At 36.5% G+C, this 17,418-nt stretch overlaps 1 protein-coding gene across 2 annotated transcripts; it reads left to right on the forward strand.

Annotated features, from left to right (window-relative positions):
• The first annotated feature begins 3,976 nt into the window (after window positions 1–3,976).
• Window positions 3,977–7,158, forward strand: LOC122306922 (protein ASYMMETRIC LEAVES 2-like). Of its 2 annotated transcripts, none has more exons than XM_043119492.1 (2): window positions 3,977–5,557; window positions 6,367–7,158. In XM_043119492.1, exon 2 carries the CDS (start codon window positions 6,382–6,384, stop codon window positions 7,027–7,029), a length of 648 nt encoding a protein of 215 aa, XP_042975426.1. In that variant the 5' UTR covers window positions 3,977–5,557; window positions 6,367–6,381; the 3' UTR covers window positions 7,030–7,158. The 2 variants fall into 2 exon arrangements, with proteins under 2 accessions (XP_042975426.1, XP_042975425.1); XM_043119491.1 differs by having other exon boundaries at window positions 3,977–4,852.
• Window positions 7,159–17,418: the final 10,260 nt, after the last annotated feature.

Here is a 17,418-nt window from a genome sequence, read left to right on the forward strand (position 1 = left end):
ATGTTCAATAAAATGTTGTAATACACATTTGAATAGCAACGGTAATAGTTTCAAGTTTTCCCTACTTCGAGGAGTACTCGGATATGAGCTGGGTTTTTTTTTTTTTTTAAGAAATGCTGCATTAACTGATCTTTAATTTGATTATATATGCGTACGTGGATATATATTAACTCGATCTTTGATGAAGCAAGATCATATTGGATTAATTCCAATTACCCTGGCTAGCTAGCTTGAAAAAGGAGTAAGAAAACTAAAAGGATCATCTAGTTCATGAATATTGATGCGTTGATGGTAAGGGTACTATCATCATCAACCACGTTAAATTATTACAATTATCTCTGTATTCAAGACTATAATACTACTAGGACTCCTAGCATAGATAGATAGGTAGCTAGTTGTTTTTAAAAATAATATAATTTCTTGATTGAAGTCAATTGGCTTCCAAGCCCAAGAAAGAAAAAAGGTGGACAGCCAGCCATGCATGAGTTAGCAAGCATGCATCATGTTTAATAATTATATCACGGTCTTCATGATTCCCAGAAAGGACGTGACACGTACGTTCCACATGAACCGTAATAAAATTATTATTAATTCATGTTTTGGACAAGCCATGCACCCATATATATATCTCATTCCATTTCTTTGACACGGCCTCCACTCTAATAATCATGACCAAGTAAAGGACAGAATAGAAAGGGCCATGTGGCATGTGACATTTTATCTTCCTCTTTTTTTTTTTTTTTTTTTTTTTTTTTTTTTTTTCATAACTTGGAAAAAGTGGTACTTTCATGCATGGGGGGCAAAAACCGGAAGCATCATTCTTTTTAGGAGAAATTAATACATTTTGCGGGATGAGAACTCATCATGTATTTATTCCTTCCTTAGAGGAAAAAAAAAACATCCAAGTTAATTATTTTTATTAAAGATAAAATCACTTGTAGAAGTTTATAACTAAGTTAACTTGTTTGTTATCCAGGTGTACAGATTAGTTAGGTTGTTTACTCTCCAATTCATGTATATCATAGATGAAAAATTTTATACACCATATTATTATTCTACTAAGTAAGATGTGATATATTTATCACCACTGAAGAATTATTTATTACAAGTTTTTTTATTATCCAATAGTAATGAATGTACCACATCTTACTTAATAGGATGAATATAGAATGAGAGTGTGGTATATAACATTATTCTTTTTTCGAAACTTCCTTTTTTCTTTGGTCAAGGAATCTTATGCTAACTTTCATTCTACTAGTACTAGGGATGATTTACTCTAATCCTTTCTTCTTGCACAATGCTGATGGTCCGGGCTTAATTCTTATTACTCATCCTCTCACATTTGACAATTATCCTACTTGGTCTCGTTCTATGAAGATGGCTTTACTAAGAACAAAATAGGATTTATTAATTGTTCAATTTTGCAACTGCATGCTACATATCCTATGTTTGAGGCTTGGGAGAGATGTAATAATACGTTGCTTACACGTGGATTGAGAAAAGCTTCAAATCAGACGTGTTGTTATTTTTCATTTTACACCATCCAATAGAATTTGGACATGTAGGAGATTTATATTTTTTTTATTGTGGGTGTGAGTTTAGTAGCGTCTTTTCTTTTGTCTCAATTTTTCCCTTCTCCTCGAGATCTCCTCCCTCCCCCCCCCCCCCCCCCCCCCCCCCCCGGCGGGGCTCTCTAGCCTTCCTCTCCCTTTCAATCGAAGCTCTCTCTCGACATTTCCAACTTTTTGACCACCAATATTGTCACAAAATAATGTATGATGAGGATTGAAGTATCTAAGTCAGGGTTTTTTTTTTTTTTTTTTTTAGGGAAAATTACACTTCATGTGGTTTTCAATTTTTGTCTCCCATAACCCATCCCCACCTAGGTAGGGTGGAGGTTTTTCTAACCCCCATTCGCCCTCCCTTGTTAAACGGACTGGTGGACTTCAATGCACCATCTGTCCAAATTGTCCTGCCTCTAAAATCCACATATCCAACACCTCTAGGCAGATTATCAACATCATCACTCTAAATAGATCACCAAATAACAACAAATTAGAATAAATCACCAAACAAAATAGATTTGACTTTCATCTAATCAAATAAATCAAATGTTATTATAGATTAAACCCAAGAGACATTTGATTTGAGAGACCCACAACATTTGGGGAGAAGGGAGGTGAGATTCGGACCTTCAAATGAGAGAGAGAGAGAGAGAGAGAGAGAGAGAGAGAGAGAGAGAGAGAGAGAGAGAGAGATGCGGGGGGAGAAGGAGAGAGAGAGGGGAGAAAAGAGATTGGGGAAGAGGATAAAATTATATCAAGAATTGCCTACATACCATTTTATTCTTCATTTTGCTAGAATCCCCAAGTCATGTATGTGTTTATTGGTGGGTGTAAAACAAGCATTCTCACCTCATTCGGTTGCTAGCGCTTCCCTGAATGGATTTCACAAGTTATAACTTTTTCTTGTGTTTCTCGGTTAAAAAAATTAACTTTCGAAACTTTACATCTGCAAGCTATATGGACCCAGGTACCTCCCAATACGCATAGTTTATATGAGTAATGTTTGGTACAAGTATCAAGTAAACAAGTTTCATACAAGCTATTTATAAAAAAGTAGATTTCACTAATAAAGAATGATCTTTTTTATACTTTTTTTAAGTGGTGTCTATTTTTTTACAAAGACTTATATGAAACTTATCTATTTAAAACTTATATAAATTATTTCTCTATATATAAATACATATAAAAATATTATTATTATTTTTTTAAATATGAGGAAGTGGGAGAATTTCAAACCTAAATTTTTTATTTAAAAAATCAGATAATATGCCATTACCCTTAGCATAAAAATACTAAACTTGATCAGACAGTCTTCTCAAGTAGGAGCTTAATGTTTCAACCTGCTGAATTAGAAATGAGTACTAGTCGAGAATTTCCCATGTATTTATTCTCTTATTCCATATATATAAACGACTGACCGCGCTATAAGGGTTTTCCATTCTTTAAGTCGAATCCTGCTTGATACCGACAACTTTGATTTGACAGCTAGAAAAAAAAAAATAGTACTCTTTGAGTGTATCATAATTTCTTTCCTTCTCTTTTCTAACCAGTGCACAAATCCATATAAAGTTGTGAATAATGTGTAGGCTTAATATGCCAACGTACACCCTCGTGCGAAACAAGTTGAAATTAAGGAAATTAATGAGCATGCATGCATGTGACAACAATTATTATTTACTTTTCTTCTGCGTAAAGGACAAATAAAAAACGTCACTTTTCTTTTCCAAATTAATTTTCATCTTAATTTCTTACTTTCTTTCTTAATTACTTTTATATTCTCTACATGACTGATGTTAAATTGTATCAACACAACTGAAAATCATATGACGAGTATCAAAACTAGATCATGGTTCTGATCATATTATATATTCAATGCGCACACATATATATATATATATATATATAGCTGAAGAGAGAATCTATATTATCCATTCGTATTACGTTTCGCCATGGACTGGCTAGCAAGCTCGTCAATGAAAACATTCCAAATTAAAAGAACCAAGGTGGAAACGAAGAAATCAGTCTCTATTTAGTATTGAGTTTTGCTATATATAAATATAGTATGTATTAATCTGTATATTAATACTGATTCATTTATATTTAAAATTTAAATTATATTATTTTTAATAAAATCTACTTTTTAATTAATTACATCACATTAATATATAAATTAGTACATAATTATACTTATAATTATATATTTTTTTTTAATATTTCCTCATGCTAGGAGCTACAGTTATTGATTTGCTTGGAGCTGCTACTTGCTAGCCAGCTAGCTCGTTGGACTATTTGATTGAGATCACGTACAAATAATTAATTTACTTCAGGTAATTGATGACCAAACCAGAATGAGTTGAGTCACTTTTTTTTTCCTTTTAAATGCAGAATATTGAAGGTAATAGAGAGGGGTAGGCCAGGCGGTAGGCGACAGAAAGCACAACCTGAAAGCCTAAAAACACTCAAGAAAGAAAGATGCTACCCCTAGACCAGTTTGTAGTACTGGACAGAAGATAGGAAGACCGAGGATGGGTCATGTCACTACACAATATAACATGCCACGAACATAAATCCCTGCTACTGTCTTTAATATAAATTGTAAAAATAATAAGAAAAAACCCCACTTCTCCCACCCCCACCTTCACTCTCTATATCCCTCACTCATCACCGGTCTGATATTCTTCTCTCTGTATTCTCAGTACTCACGCTGTGCTTGCTTTCTCAGCGTCTCCTTAGCCTCTGCTTCTGGGGGACTTTCCCCCGCCTCGCCGATATTATCTCTCCCACCCACCATTTCCCACTAAAAGAAGACATTCTCTCATTCTCTCTCTCTCTCTCTCTCTAGCTCGCCCAAGCTTAGGGATATAGCTGCCTTGAGATTATCGTCTTTATACGCGTTTTCAGTGCCATTTGTTTTTCCGGCGGAAAAGTAGAAGCGAGAAGAACGCCTGAAAGAAGACAGATTTTGCATGAACAACAAAGCTAGCTTAGGTATCTGATATTATTATTTCCATCGGCTCAAAAGGAGGGGTCTCAAATTAGCAAGGAATAGCCGACAAAAGAGAGAAGAAAAGGGAGGGGTCTCAAGGAGATAGAAAGAGAAAGCACTGCCTGTTCAAAGGACGTCGTACAAGCAATAAAGACCAAGATAGGGAGGAAGAAGAGGGGCCGACTGTGAAAAGCTTCAGGGGCTCTTGGCAAATTATCCATCCGGTTTCATCAGGCGCCACATCTATCATCTCATCAAAATATATCAACAGTAGTCTAGCAGTAGTTTGAAGAAAGAAAAGGTTTGACTGAAGAGATATCGAGGCCACACACCATTTGAATAAGGACTAGCACTCTTCCTCTATTTTCTTTCTCTTTAAATTTCATTTTTTTATGTTACATGTTGAACTCCCAAGACAGAAGAGAATAAGAATTAGAGGAGGAGGAGAAGGTCCATCATCCCAAGATCTCCCTTCAGTCAGAGTCAGACTACTCTTATTCTCATTCCCATTTGATCTCCCTTTCATCAAATTCCTTTTTTTTTTTTTTCCATTTTCTTACAACCATTTTTTTCTTCTCTTCCCATATTTGGATGACCATTTGTTTCAACTATTTGCTTCTTTTACCCCCCATATACGATATGTATTGAGTTTGTTCATTCCAAGGTCTTCCATCAAACCCTTTCTTAAAGGTCTAATATCTTTAAAGCAAAAATGGAGTAAAATATGTATACTTCTATGAAATTCAAGCAAGATCTACTTCCAAACTTTTCATTGGAAAGGGTGAAATATATATAACCTTTCTTATTCACGAGATCCAATCCCTCAATCCCACCATACGAGTACTACTCAAAACCCACCTTTCTTCCTTTTCCCATTACTGGTTCCTGATCTCTCTCCATACCCCACCATCCACGAAAGTACTCAGCCGGCCCCCCTATCTCTCTCCCTTCCCCCGATCACTCCCTCGCTCACTCCCCTCTCTGTAAACCTACTTTCTCTCTCAAGGTAAAACCTTATATCTCCGCTGGTTTAGGGTTTCTTTCTAATTGGTGAGAGAAATGGAAATATAGCCTGATATAGTGTAAAATTTCTTATTCAAGGTATCAGCTGTGTGTTTATTGCTTGATTTATGCAGTTTGACCACATACTAGCCTTCATTTACAGCCAGATCTCTTGAACTGCCCCGGAAAAATCAAAAACATTTCATCTTGATTCCTTCTGAAAAAAAAAATTAGGAAGAAGAGCATTCCTCTATTTCTATTAACTAACTCTATTTTACTCGGAATTAAGTAATTTCTATTTCATATATAGCTGGTCGTCACCTGACGCTTAATCATTTTGTACTATATTTCTATTTCAAATCTGTATACAGATTTGAACTTTGGTTGGGGATGCTTGACCCTTTTAGACTTAGCAATTATAGTTACACCGCCATCGTGTCATAGAGTACTGTGAATTATTTTCTGCACTCTTGTAGGACTGTTTGCAATCTTTTATTGTTAAAACTAAAATAGTTTGGATAATTTCTTCAACTTAGTATACCAATTCATTTAGTAGTTTTTCCCGTTTGTTTCTTCTTCCCCCAAGATCAAAATGCTGATCATCAACATGTTTCACTTCACGATAAACTCAAAAGCACGTTGTGTTTGTTGACCTTTTCTGTTTACCATGGACATTAATATTTTCATATATAAAAATCACTTCTTTCTTGTTTGCTTTTCCAATTTTTCATGAATTTTAGCTAGCTAGCAACATCTCTTTCTCATATATAATACCGACGGTGTCAATAATACTGGATCTTGTTCGATTTTCAGGGGAGAAAGTAAAACATGGCATCATCATCGAATTCCCCATGTGCAGCGTGCAAGTTTTTGCGGCGCAAATGCCAGCCAGAGTGCGTTTTCGCACCATATTTCCCACCGGACCAACCCCAGAAATTTGCGAACGTGCACAAGGTGTTTGGTGCAAGCAACGTGACCAAGCTTTTGAACGAGTTGCACCCGCACCAGCGCGAGGACGCCGTGAATTCTCTCGCCTACGAGGCCGACATGCGTCTCAGAGACCCCGTCTATGGCTGCGTCGGAGTCATCTCTCTCCTCCAACACCAACTCCGCCAGCTCCAGATGGACCTCAGCTGCGCCAAATCTGAACTCTCTAAATACCAAAACTTGGGAATCACAAGCCACGGTCTCATTGCCGCCGCCGCCGCAGCCGCCACTGCCACCAACCACAACCACCAGCAGAACTTGGGGATCAATCTGATCGGCGCCGGCCGCGACCACCATCATTACCATCACCAGTTCTTCCCAAGGGATCATATTCATCAGCAGCAGATGATCAGGAGCTTCGATTCGGGAAACAACTATGATGCAAGCCTTTTGGCCATGAATGTCTCGGCGAGCATAGGACAACTGAGTCAGTTTCAGCAAACTAGAGCTGCCGCTGGGGACGACCGCCGCACAATTGATCCTTCTTAGGGTTTCTTCCCTTCCATGGATCAAAAAATTGCTCAAAGCCATAATTAATGGTACATGTCCAAACTCTTACGATAAACATGACAGTCGATGCTTTGATTATTATTATTATTATTATTATTATTATTATTATTATTATTACTATATATATATTTTACTGCTGTGGGAATGTCATGATTAAATTATTGGGTGACCTCTTAATGATCATGTTTATGCAGATTGTAAGGCAGAAATTTATAATGAGGGACTGGCAATATGGGTTTACTTATAATATTTTAATTATCAAAATTAATTATTAGTTGCCTCAAAATACTCAGAATGGATGCTAATTGCTTAAATAATTTATTATTTAAAATATTTCTGTTGAAGCAAAGCTTGAAAAACAATAACATGATGTATTTGTAATCATGTCTTAATTCTGATGATATTATGATACATTAACATAATATGGGATATCGACCCTCTCAAGAAATAGCTATAAAAAAAGGAAAAGAATGCAGACACAAATCCCAGTACTGTTGAGGTGTTGACCAAAAAACCCTAGCTAGCAACCAAAGTAATATATATATATATATATGTGTGTGTGTGTAGAAATGAATAATTGAGGAAATATTGGCTCTGAAATAAAAATATAGATATATGATCCGCGCATGACTGTTTATAGCCCACAGAGTTGACACTGTGGTTCAGTGTCCTGACGCCAGAGTCTACAGACTTTTTTTCTTATGATACAGCCAACAATGCGCACGGTTGCGTCACATATATATTATACTCAGCACTACTGCCATTTGAGTCAAACATGGATATGATGTCTCACACAATTGAAACTCCATCTGCATGCATTATATATATATATATATATATATCCCTTTAATTTATGCATGAGTCATTAATTAATTAGGAATACTTTAATTAATTAACTCATAAACATCATGCAGTAGTACTACTAGTACTTATTAACTGAACTGATCATCTAAAGTATTCAGGATTGAAATTAGACAATTTGTTTCTTTTTAGAGATGAGATGGGATGAGATAAGTTGAATAAAATATTATTAAAATATATTATTTTTGTATCAGAATTTAAAAAAATTATACGTTGATTTGAAAAAGTTGAATTGCTTATTTTATTTTATATAAAAATTTAAAAAAATTATAATAATTAAGATGAGACGAGACGAGACGAGAGTTTTGTAAAAACAATGGAAAATTTTATGAGCTAATTAATATAAATGATAAAGTACTAGTAGTGTTTTGTCACGTAGGTGTAAGGAGCTAGCTAGCTTGCCAAAAATGTACTTGATCTCCCAGTTTCACTGTAATTCCAAATAGTTGATCGTGGGGTTTTCCTCTTAAAAGGTACTGCCATAGTGCATTGCAGGCAGGCAGGATAGTCTGTTTGATTTGTTCCTACTCCTTTGAACTTTTCTAATCCTCAACAGTCTCATTATACATAGACAGCTATATATATGAATATATGATCATGATGAAGCGCGGAATGCGATAGCTACATGATCAGCTTTTCATGCATCTGCTTGTGCCACTCATGCCATTATTTTATTATATTCTGCCCAGCTTGCTCATTAAGAAAATGAATTTGAATTTCCTTCATGAAATTTTCCTCATCTAGCTCGCTCATGCATGTATGATCATGATCTAACCCTAATATTTCCAATTAAGATATCACTCATTGCTCGACAATCTCGATCGGCATCCATGCACCAGTACCCGGCCGATCGATACTGTGGCATCCAATTACATATACGGTCAGGTAATAGATTAGAATTCCACGTGTTTAAGGATTAATTAATCAATACACACACAGATATGATCCTTGTGTGATATGAGTACTTTTGCTATCTCAATTATTATTATATAATTCTCCTTTCAATGGACGATCGATGTGCCACTCATGACTATATATATACATATATATAAATCATTTGTAAATTAATATGATCATTTATACGTACGGCCTGTTATAATTACACATGATCGACTAATTGGGAAATTTAGAACGTACTTGATCCGTTACATATCTTTGAATTAACTTTCATGCGACAAAGGGGAGTTTTTCTTCTTCTTCTTCATTATTTTCTTCAACAAAGCCGGCCAATTAATAATTTATACAGATATAGCATGCATGGGTGATTATTAATTATGAAATACAACGTCGTCCATGAATTAGTCGAAGTACGTACGTACCTCAAAGATCGAAAATACCCATTTTTCAATACTAAAGCATAAGCATCATATCATTTCTAAGTTTTCGTGCATGTGGAAGTAGCTTTACGTAGAAATTAGGTCACGCTTGGTTAATTTGGATCAAATATGGCAGTTTTCAAGCTTTTTATAAATAGAGAACGATTCAAAAAAAATATTGACTATATTAATATTACTATGAAATTAATTAATTAGGAGATCATGAAGAAGATGATCAATGTGAGGTACTAAATCTAATTAACAATATTCACAGGCTGAATTTCATCTCAATTGGTGAAACACACTAGGATAGGTACGTAAAAGTGTATATATATATATATAATACATATGTATTATAGTAAGTTTTTTTAAGAATTATCGCAATAAATAATTTTTTTTTTTAAATTTTGAGTTAAGTTAGTTGCATTATTCTTGTATTAACAATGCAACTATGGTCCATGGTACTAGACCTATTTCATCAATTCCTTTTTGATTTTGATGCATTATATATCTTGAGTCCATGCGCGCATGTATATTATGATATAATATGCCTTGCAAGAGTTCATGAGTATCTGTTTTGTAATTATCAACGCGCGCCTATTATCTGAGTGATTGGACAGATGCAACAAAAGGAATGAAATTAAATATATATTTGCAATTAATATATAAAATGCCTTGGGATAGATATATATATTAAATGCTTGAGTTGAATTAATTTGAATTTCACGAAGACTCATGCAAAGGCATTTCCCAAACAAAACAGAGGACAATGGAATAAAGACAAAGACATACTGGGGTGAGAGGTGGGTGGGGAAATTTAACTTGGCAAGCCTTCCACCACCCTCAAAACTCTCTCTCTCTGCCAGAAGTATGAAAGGCCGTTGCAGAGGAAATGTCAAGAACATTGAATGCTCTCACTGTAATGCCCAAAAAACTCAAAATCCAATGCGAAGAAATAGCACAGAAAAGATGGAAATGAAATCAGAAGGCATGTATACCATTGCCTTCGAGTTGGTGGTAATTAATGATCAACATGATACACCTCAAATCTTAAATTTCAACCTCAATCTCATTCAAAATAAATTAAAAAGAACGTACTCGATCGATCAGAATATATAAAGCATATATATTTGCAATTGCTCGACAATGATGACGTACTTGTGCAATGATGACTTTGCCTTTAAATGCACTTGACAGGAGTCTCTCTCTCTCTCTCTCTCTCTCTCTCTCTCTCTCTCTCTCTCTCTCTCTCTCTCTCTCTCTCTCTCTCTCTCTCTCTCTTATTCATCAACCGCCAGGCTAGTAGTACTGCTAGCTACAGCTGACGCATGCATGCATGTGTGACTCATGCCCGCATATATGCATGCCCTTATGCAAATTTACATCTTCTGCTCGCATGTCTGCATATGATCAGTACTATATCTTAATTAAGAATGAGGATGCTATGCTATTGAGAGGGTTTGATCATCGATTAATGCCTATGTAAAGCATGCATGCATGTTATCTTGTGAGGCTAAAGGGCACAGCTTCCACTTCATCAAATTAACGTACGAGATTGGTATATATGTTTGGTTGACTCTTTTAGCGTACGTACATGTCAAATTCTTGTCATGATCAAAATTCAGCTCTTTTTGGAAAAGCTGAGGGAAAGAATAGATGAATTGAAAGAAAAGGAAATAAGAAAGAGAATTTGATACAATCAAACAAATTAATTAATACTCAATTAATATAATTTATTGCAAATTACAATAACAATTATATTCTAGTGCAATCCCCTCGAAGCTGCTACCGAAACGCAATACGTACGTTAGAGAGTGGCCGCCCGCGGGTTCCAAGTTGAAGCTGCTAGCATATATATATGCGGCACTGAGATTACTCAAAGATTGTAAATTAAGGGAATTAGGTAATTAGTCATGTTTCTCTCAAATAAACAGGGACTTATATGTTATATATACTTGTTTTAAATTTGTTGTATATCTTTATATTTTTTTCGAAAAAAGAGAAAAAAAAACTATTCATGCCAAGTGTACTGGAACTTCATTTCCTTCTTTAATTAATAAGACAGCAGTTTGGACAATGCTCTCTCTCTCTCTCTCTCTCTCTCTCTCTCTCAAAATAATACAGTTTAACTAATTGCTAGCTAGCTATAGCTGTGATCACTTGCAATTGATTCAGCTTAAACCCATGCATTAATTGCTGTGTATATATATATATATATATATATAAATTCTCTCATGCCTATATAGAAATTATATATTCGCCCTACCAAACTTCCAAGAAGCTGGTGCCGTACAGCAGTTCATTTTCTTATACAACTCATGATCAAATACTCATGAGCAGCCCCCGCCCGCCCCCCCACCCCCACACACACAACCAAACCCAAAACCCGCTTAAAAAAAATGCATGTAGCCTTTTAAATGTACGTACATCAAATAACAGAGCAAATTACACATACACGTACCATCAAGAACACATATATTACGAAAGTATGGTAATGAAACCATATTTTCCCTCAGAGGATATATGTAGGAGTAATCTCGCAGAATGACATGCAAATGATTCTTAGTGTGTGCGTGAGTGTATGCATCTATATTTGAGAGAGAGAGAGAGAATAACAATTTTTTTTTTATTGGTTTACGTATGAGCTCACACACACACACACACATATATATATATGCATGCTCTTTGCCATGGATTTGTTGGTATTGGCATTATCCAATCTGCAACAGCCCAAGCAAAAGCTAGCTAGCTAGTAATTAAACCCTAGTTCTAGGTGATTTCCTCGATCAATCCTTAATTTAAGATCTGCTAGTTTTTTTTTTTCCTTATATATGTGTGTTCATTTTCCTAGTCTTTAATTATACCTAGATTTCTTTTGTATAATCTCTGTCCTGATCATCAAACTAACCTTAATTTGTAGGCGTACATTGGGATATTCTAGGGACACGTACGTACGAGCATATTTTAGCCGAATTAAAATTTAAAAAAAAAAAAAACTACAATAAATCTGTCAACCTCGGCCAATTAATTATACAGTCACGCATGCACTATATATATGCATACCTGAATGCATATTGTTTAGCCAGCTTAAAAGAACTAACCACATACATATATATTATTTGTACATGTACATGCATGGAAGAAGATCTAAGATTAAAGTCTTAGATTGAAGCCACCAAAATTTTGAAAACAAAACTTATATAGGTTCCAGTTTGTTTTGTTTGGTATACATATATAGAATACCAAATAGTTACTTCGTGGATAAGGAAAAAGATCATTAATTTGCACCCAAAAGGATATATATAGTACTTAAACAATACCATCCTTAGCAGGCATTAGATTTCCATGTTAAGGCATGCATGCATTTATCTCCATTGCCATCATTTTATTCAGAGACATCTATATAAAGTACATAAATATTCCACAAATTTGGCTCAAATTGGTCATGACCACCTAGTACCCTAGGTACATGAATCGGCCTTGAAGACTTCTGCTTATCTCTTTTGAGAAAATAATTCAATGAATCTCCAAAACGATAAAACAAGTTGGAGTGGAGACTAGTTTTGGAGCTAAAAAATAGAGAAACAATGAGTTCGCTCGAGCGAAGCTCAACCCTTAAGTTCGCTTGAGGCATACTCGATAGTGAGCTCAAGTGAAGCTCAACGCATGATTTCGCTCTAGTCTCACATGAGAGTGGGCTTGAGCGAGACATAAACCCTAGTATTCGCTTAGACCATGCTTGACACTCCACTCAAGCCAATGTTAATTGGTTGTTCGCTCAAAGTGCGCTCGACATGTCACTCAAGTAAAATGAGTATTTTTTTCCAATTAGAATTTCTAGTGTTGTTTACTATAAATATGTAATATTTTACTTATGATGTTCGATTTTCAGCATATTTTCAGAGTGAATAATAGTCAAGTGAGTGCACATTGTATGAAAGAGCAAAAAGCCCTAGAAATAGTGAGTTGAGATTGAGTGATTGTCGTCTCCTCAAATTAATAAAATTTCTGCATCTCTGTGATTGTAGGCAAATTGCCGAACCACTTATATTATGTGTTGTATGCTCAATCATGCATGTTTTTATTTGTTTGCCATCGTTGGTGTGTGTTTTGCACAACAACTGGTATCAAAAGCTAAGGTTGGATTTGAAGAAGGACAATGGCTAGAGACAAAGTGAAAGCACCCGGGATGGAGAAGTTTGACAACACTGATTTTGGGCATTGGAAGATGCAGATCAAGGACTATCTCTATGGGAAGAGATTTCATTGTCCATTGTTGGGATCAAAGTCGAAGAGTATGGATGATGCTGAGTGGATCTTGTTAGATCGACAGGTTCTGAGGAGAGTTTGGCTGACCTTGTCCAGAACAATGGCACACAATGTCAGTAAGGAGAGAACCACAATGGATCTCATGGAGACTTTGTGACGTATGTATAAAAAGCTATCAGAGAATAATAAAGTACACCTGATGAAGAAGTTGTTCAATATGAGGATATCAAAAGGTATATATATGTCTGTGGCCCAACACTTGAATGAATTCAATATGATCATAAATCAACTGTCTTCTATAGAGATTGAGTTGGATGATGAGATTAGATAGTTGATTCTATTGGCATCACTGCCAAATAGTTGGGAGGCCATGAGGATGCTGTGAGTACTTCAACCAGCAAGATGAAATTGAACTATGATGACGTACGTGACATGATCCTTGTTGAAAATATATGTAGAAGAGACTCTGGTGAGTTATTGGGTTCGGGATCAGCCTTAAATGTTGACAATCGGGACATAGGGGCAAGGGCAAGACTAGATCTGGGCAGTAGATCACATGCTGGAGTTGTGGCAAGTCGAGCCACATCAAGAGAAACTTCAGGAATCAAGAAAGTGTTGAGGATGATGTTGTGAATGTAGTGGATGAAGAAATACATGATGCCCTAACTCTTGTAGTGCACAATCTGATTGATGATTGGGTATTGGATTCAATGGCTTCGTTCCATAGCACCTCACATCAAGAGACATGCAAAACTATGTTACTAGTGATCTTGGGAAGATGTACACAGTTGATGGAGAGGCACTAAATGTAGTGGGAATGGGTGATGTGTGCATCACACTTCCAAATAGGGGCTTGTGGACTTTACAACAAGTCAGACATGTTTCGGATCTTAAAAAAACCTAATCTCTAGGGGACACACTAGATGTAGTAGGAGTGGGTGATGTGCACATCATACTTTTAAATAGGGGCGTGTGGACTTTACAGTAAGTCATACACATTCTAGATTTGAAAAAAAAAATCTTATCTCTATGGGATAGTTTGATGACAACGGTTATTCAATCGTGTTTTCTGGAGGAGTTTGGAAGATCACTAAGGGTGCGCTAGTTTTAGTGCATGGTAAGAGATGAAATACAAGAGTGAAAAAGGGCAAGCTTGATCGCACAAAACATATGAAGAAGTTAAAGGAAGTCAGTTTTGTAGTTCCTCATGTAAGCTTAGGGAAGTTAGCTGAGGTTGCCAAGATCAGTTCGAGACCAGATACTCCTAGTGTGTTGGAAGTTGTGAATTACCCAGTGGATGTGCTGACTAAGGGCGATATACGTGGGAGATTGTTAGGGTGGGCGATATAGGGCTTTCCTGGAAACAGGGGCTGGTATGTGGAGAACCAGTCTCCAAATGGGAGATTGTTAGGGTGGAGACTGGTCTTGAAGTTGAAAAATCGAGAAACAGTGAGTTCGCTCAAAGTGAAACTCAACCCTTGAGTTCTCTCTAGGTGCACTTGATAGTGGGTTCGAGCGAAGCTCAACTTGTGAGTTTGCTCGAGTCTCGCACGACAGCGGGCTTGAGCAAGACATGAACCCTGGTGTTCACTTGAGCTCATGCTCAACACCCCGCTCAAGCCAATATTGATTGGCTTTTCGCTCAAGACGCGCTCGAGCAAAATAATTGTTGTTTGTCAGTGCGTTTTTTTACTTTAAATATGTAATATTTGACTTATAATGTATAATTTTCAACATATTTTCAGAGTGAACAATAGTTAAGTGAGTGCATATTATGTGAGAGCACAAAAAGCCCTAGAGAAATTGAGTTGAGATTGAGTGATTGTAATTTCCTCAAATTAATAAAATTTTTGTAGCTCTGTGGACATAAGCAAGTTGCCGAACCACGTATATTATGTACTGTCGTGTGCTTGATCATGCTTACTTTTCTTTGTTTGCCATCATTTGTGTGTATTTTGCACAACATTAGGATCTATTGAAATGGGAAACGGGCCATGATCACATCTAATTTTGCATACTTTTATACAATTTGGACTTTGAAATGAATCTCTGATCAGTAGACGTCCCTAAGTAATCTTTTTGGTGTGTGCAAGTGAGAGGGATCAGAAAGTAGCTAGGGTATTAGCTAGTGTGGAAGCTTGAGAACAATGATATATAAGAATCCTGTGGATAAAATTATTTTAAAATTTTTATTAGTTTTAAGATCTCTAACAAAAAATAGATAAATACGTGAAATAAATTTTATAAAATACAACAGTACTTTTAAACAATAGAATCCATGCATTTCATGTATTTTTTCAAACTTTTTTTTTTTTTTAATTTTACTCGAAGGGTATGGAGGGAGATGCATGGTTTGTTTGAAACTTTGAAGGGTGGGATGAGGTGAGAAGTAGGAGGGTTTTAAATTAGGTACGTATAAGCTGGGGGGATATCCCGACAAAAGCACGCCTTACGGAGCCAAAGGATTAGTAAAAGCGAAAGGTTTAAGGCATTTATTTCGGGATGTCCCTCTGATTAGTACCACCACTCCCATCCTCACCTCACAATCCCAATACAAACATGATATTTACTACTTAATATTGGAGCAGCATTCGGCATTTAATGGACAGTGCCAACACCATAAGACTACTCTCTCTCTCTCGCTCTCTCTCTCATCTTTTCCTTCTCTGATCTGTTTCTCTGCCAATCGGTATGAATTTATGAACATGAGCATGACTTGACTAATCCTCAGTCACCACAATCAGGGGGCAGGTCCCTCAACTATTTCTTTTCTTTCTTTCTATTCCCCATTCTAGGAAGTTGGCATTACACGCTTTCCTATGGTTGTTTAAAGTTAGACAAAAACAAATACAGAAAAAGAGAGAGGGAGAGAACAAGAACATTTTCCTTCCTTCTGAGCAACATCTATTGCATATCTCTCTCTCTCTCTCTCTCTCTCTCTCTCTCTCTCCCTTTCTGCCTGCCTTATTTACGTGCTTTTTGTCCCCCCACCCCCCAAAAAAATATTTCCCACCTTTTTCTTTGAAAGAAATCTAGTCAAACCCAACCCCCCCCCCCCCCCCCCCCCCCCCCCCCCCCAGCTGGCTTGGTTTAAAAACTAAAAACCTCACACACCAGAAAAGCTTCTGGGCTATTTAATTAACGATGCTGCCATGATGTTCTACTCACTCTGGTGTCAGTGTAAATTACTATGTTGACTGGTTTAACCGATTTCCAAATTAAGTAAGGCGACCGGATTTATAAAAAGAAAGAGGGGGGAGGGGGGAGAGGGAATACAACAAGAACAGTGATAATAAATTAGGGCGTGACACTCAATCTAAAATGAGGCTTAATTCATATATATTTTTTGGTTCATGAGTTGGCTTGCTGCATCCAACTTCTCCATAATGGAAACAGCTTTATGACATTTGGGATGAAAAACTTGTGATCAGCACCCACAGTGCGTGATAAGTACTACTGATCAGGTGAGGGAAGGCAATTTTAGCTTCTGATAACCTTGCCAAATTAAGCTGAAGCTTCGGGTTTTTCATGTTCATATTTTTGCCTTCTCTAAGGTCAAGGTTAAGCTTTGTAATATGGTATTGTTCCATGCACCACAAATCACAGAAACAGAATATGGCTGGCTCAGTGCCCATCTCCTGAGTGGGAGTTCTACACATAGAGGCCAGAGCTTGGATTATCCTATTGGGTTTTTAGCACTTTTTTTTTTTTTTAATCTTTTGTGAAGTTTCAGCTAACTGCTTTCATCGATTCATTTCTGCAAATAGTTAACGTCGAAGTTTCGGGCGATTTGATTGGCTGCAATGCTAGAAATGCCCACCAAATTTCACATGGAGTGGTTTAGCTCCTATTACATGAACTGTGCGTGTCATAAGAGCTTTTGCGTGCACCACTGCAGCCAGAGCCAAGGCCTTGAAGGTGT

The sequence above is a fragment of the Carya illinoinensis genome, chromosome 4 (assembly GCF_018687715.1).
Source record: "Carya illinoinensis cultivar Pawnee chromosome 4, C.illinoinensisPawnee_v1, whole genome shotgun sequence".
In the NCBI taxonomy this organism is placed as follows: domain Eukaryota; kingdom Viridiplantae; phylum Streptophyta; class Magnoliopsida; order Fagales; family Juglandaceae; genus Carya; species Carya illinoinensis.

Bases quoted from the DNA above. Each gene is read 5' to 3' on its own strand.
- LOC122306922 (XM_043119492.1), top strand. From the start codon at position 6,382: ATGGCATCATCATCGAATTCCCCATGTGCAGCGTGCAAGTTTTTGCGG.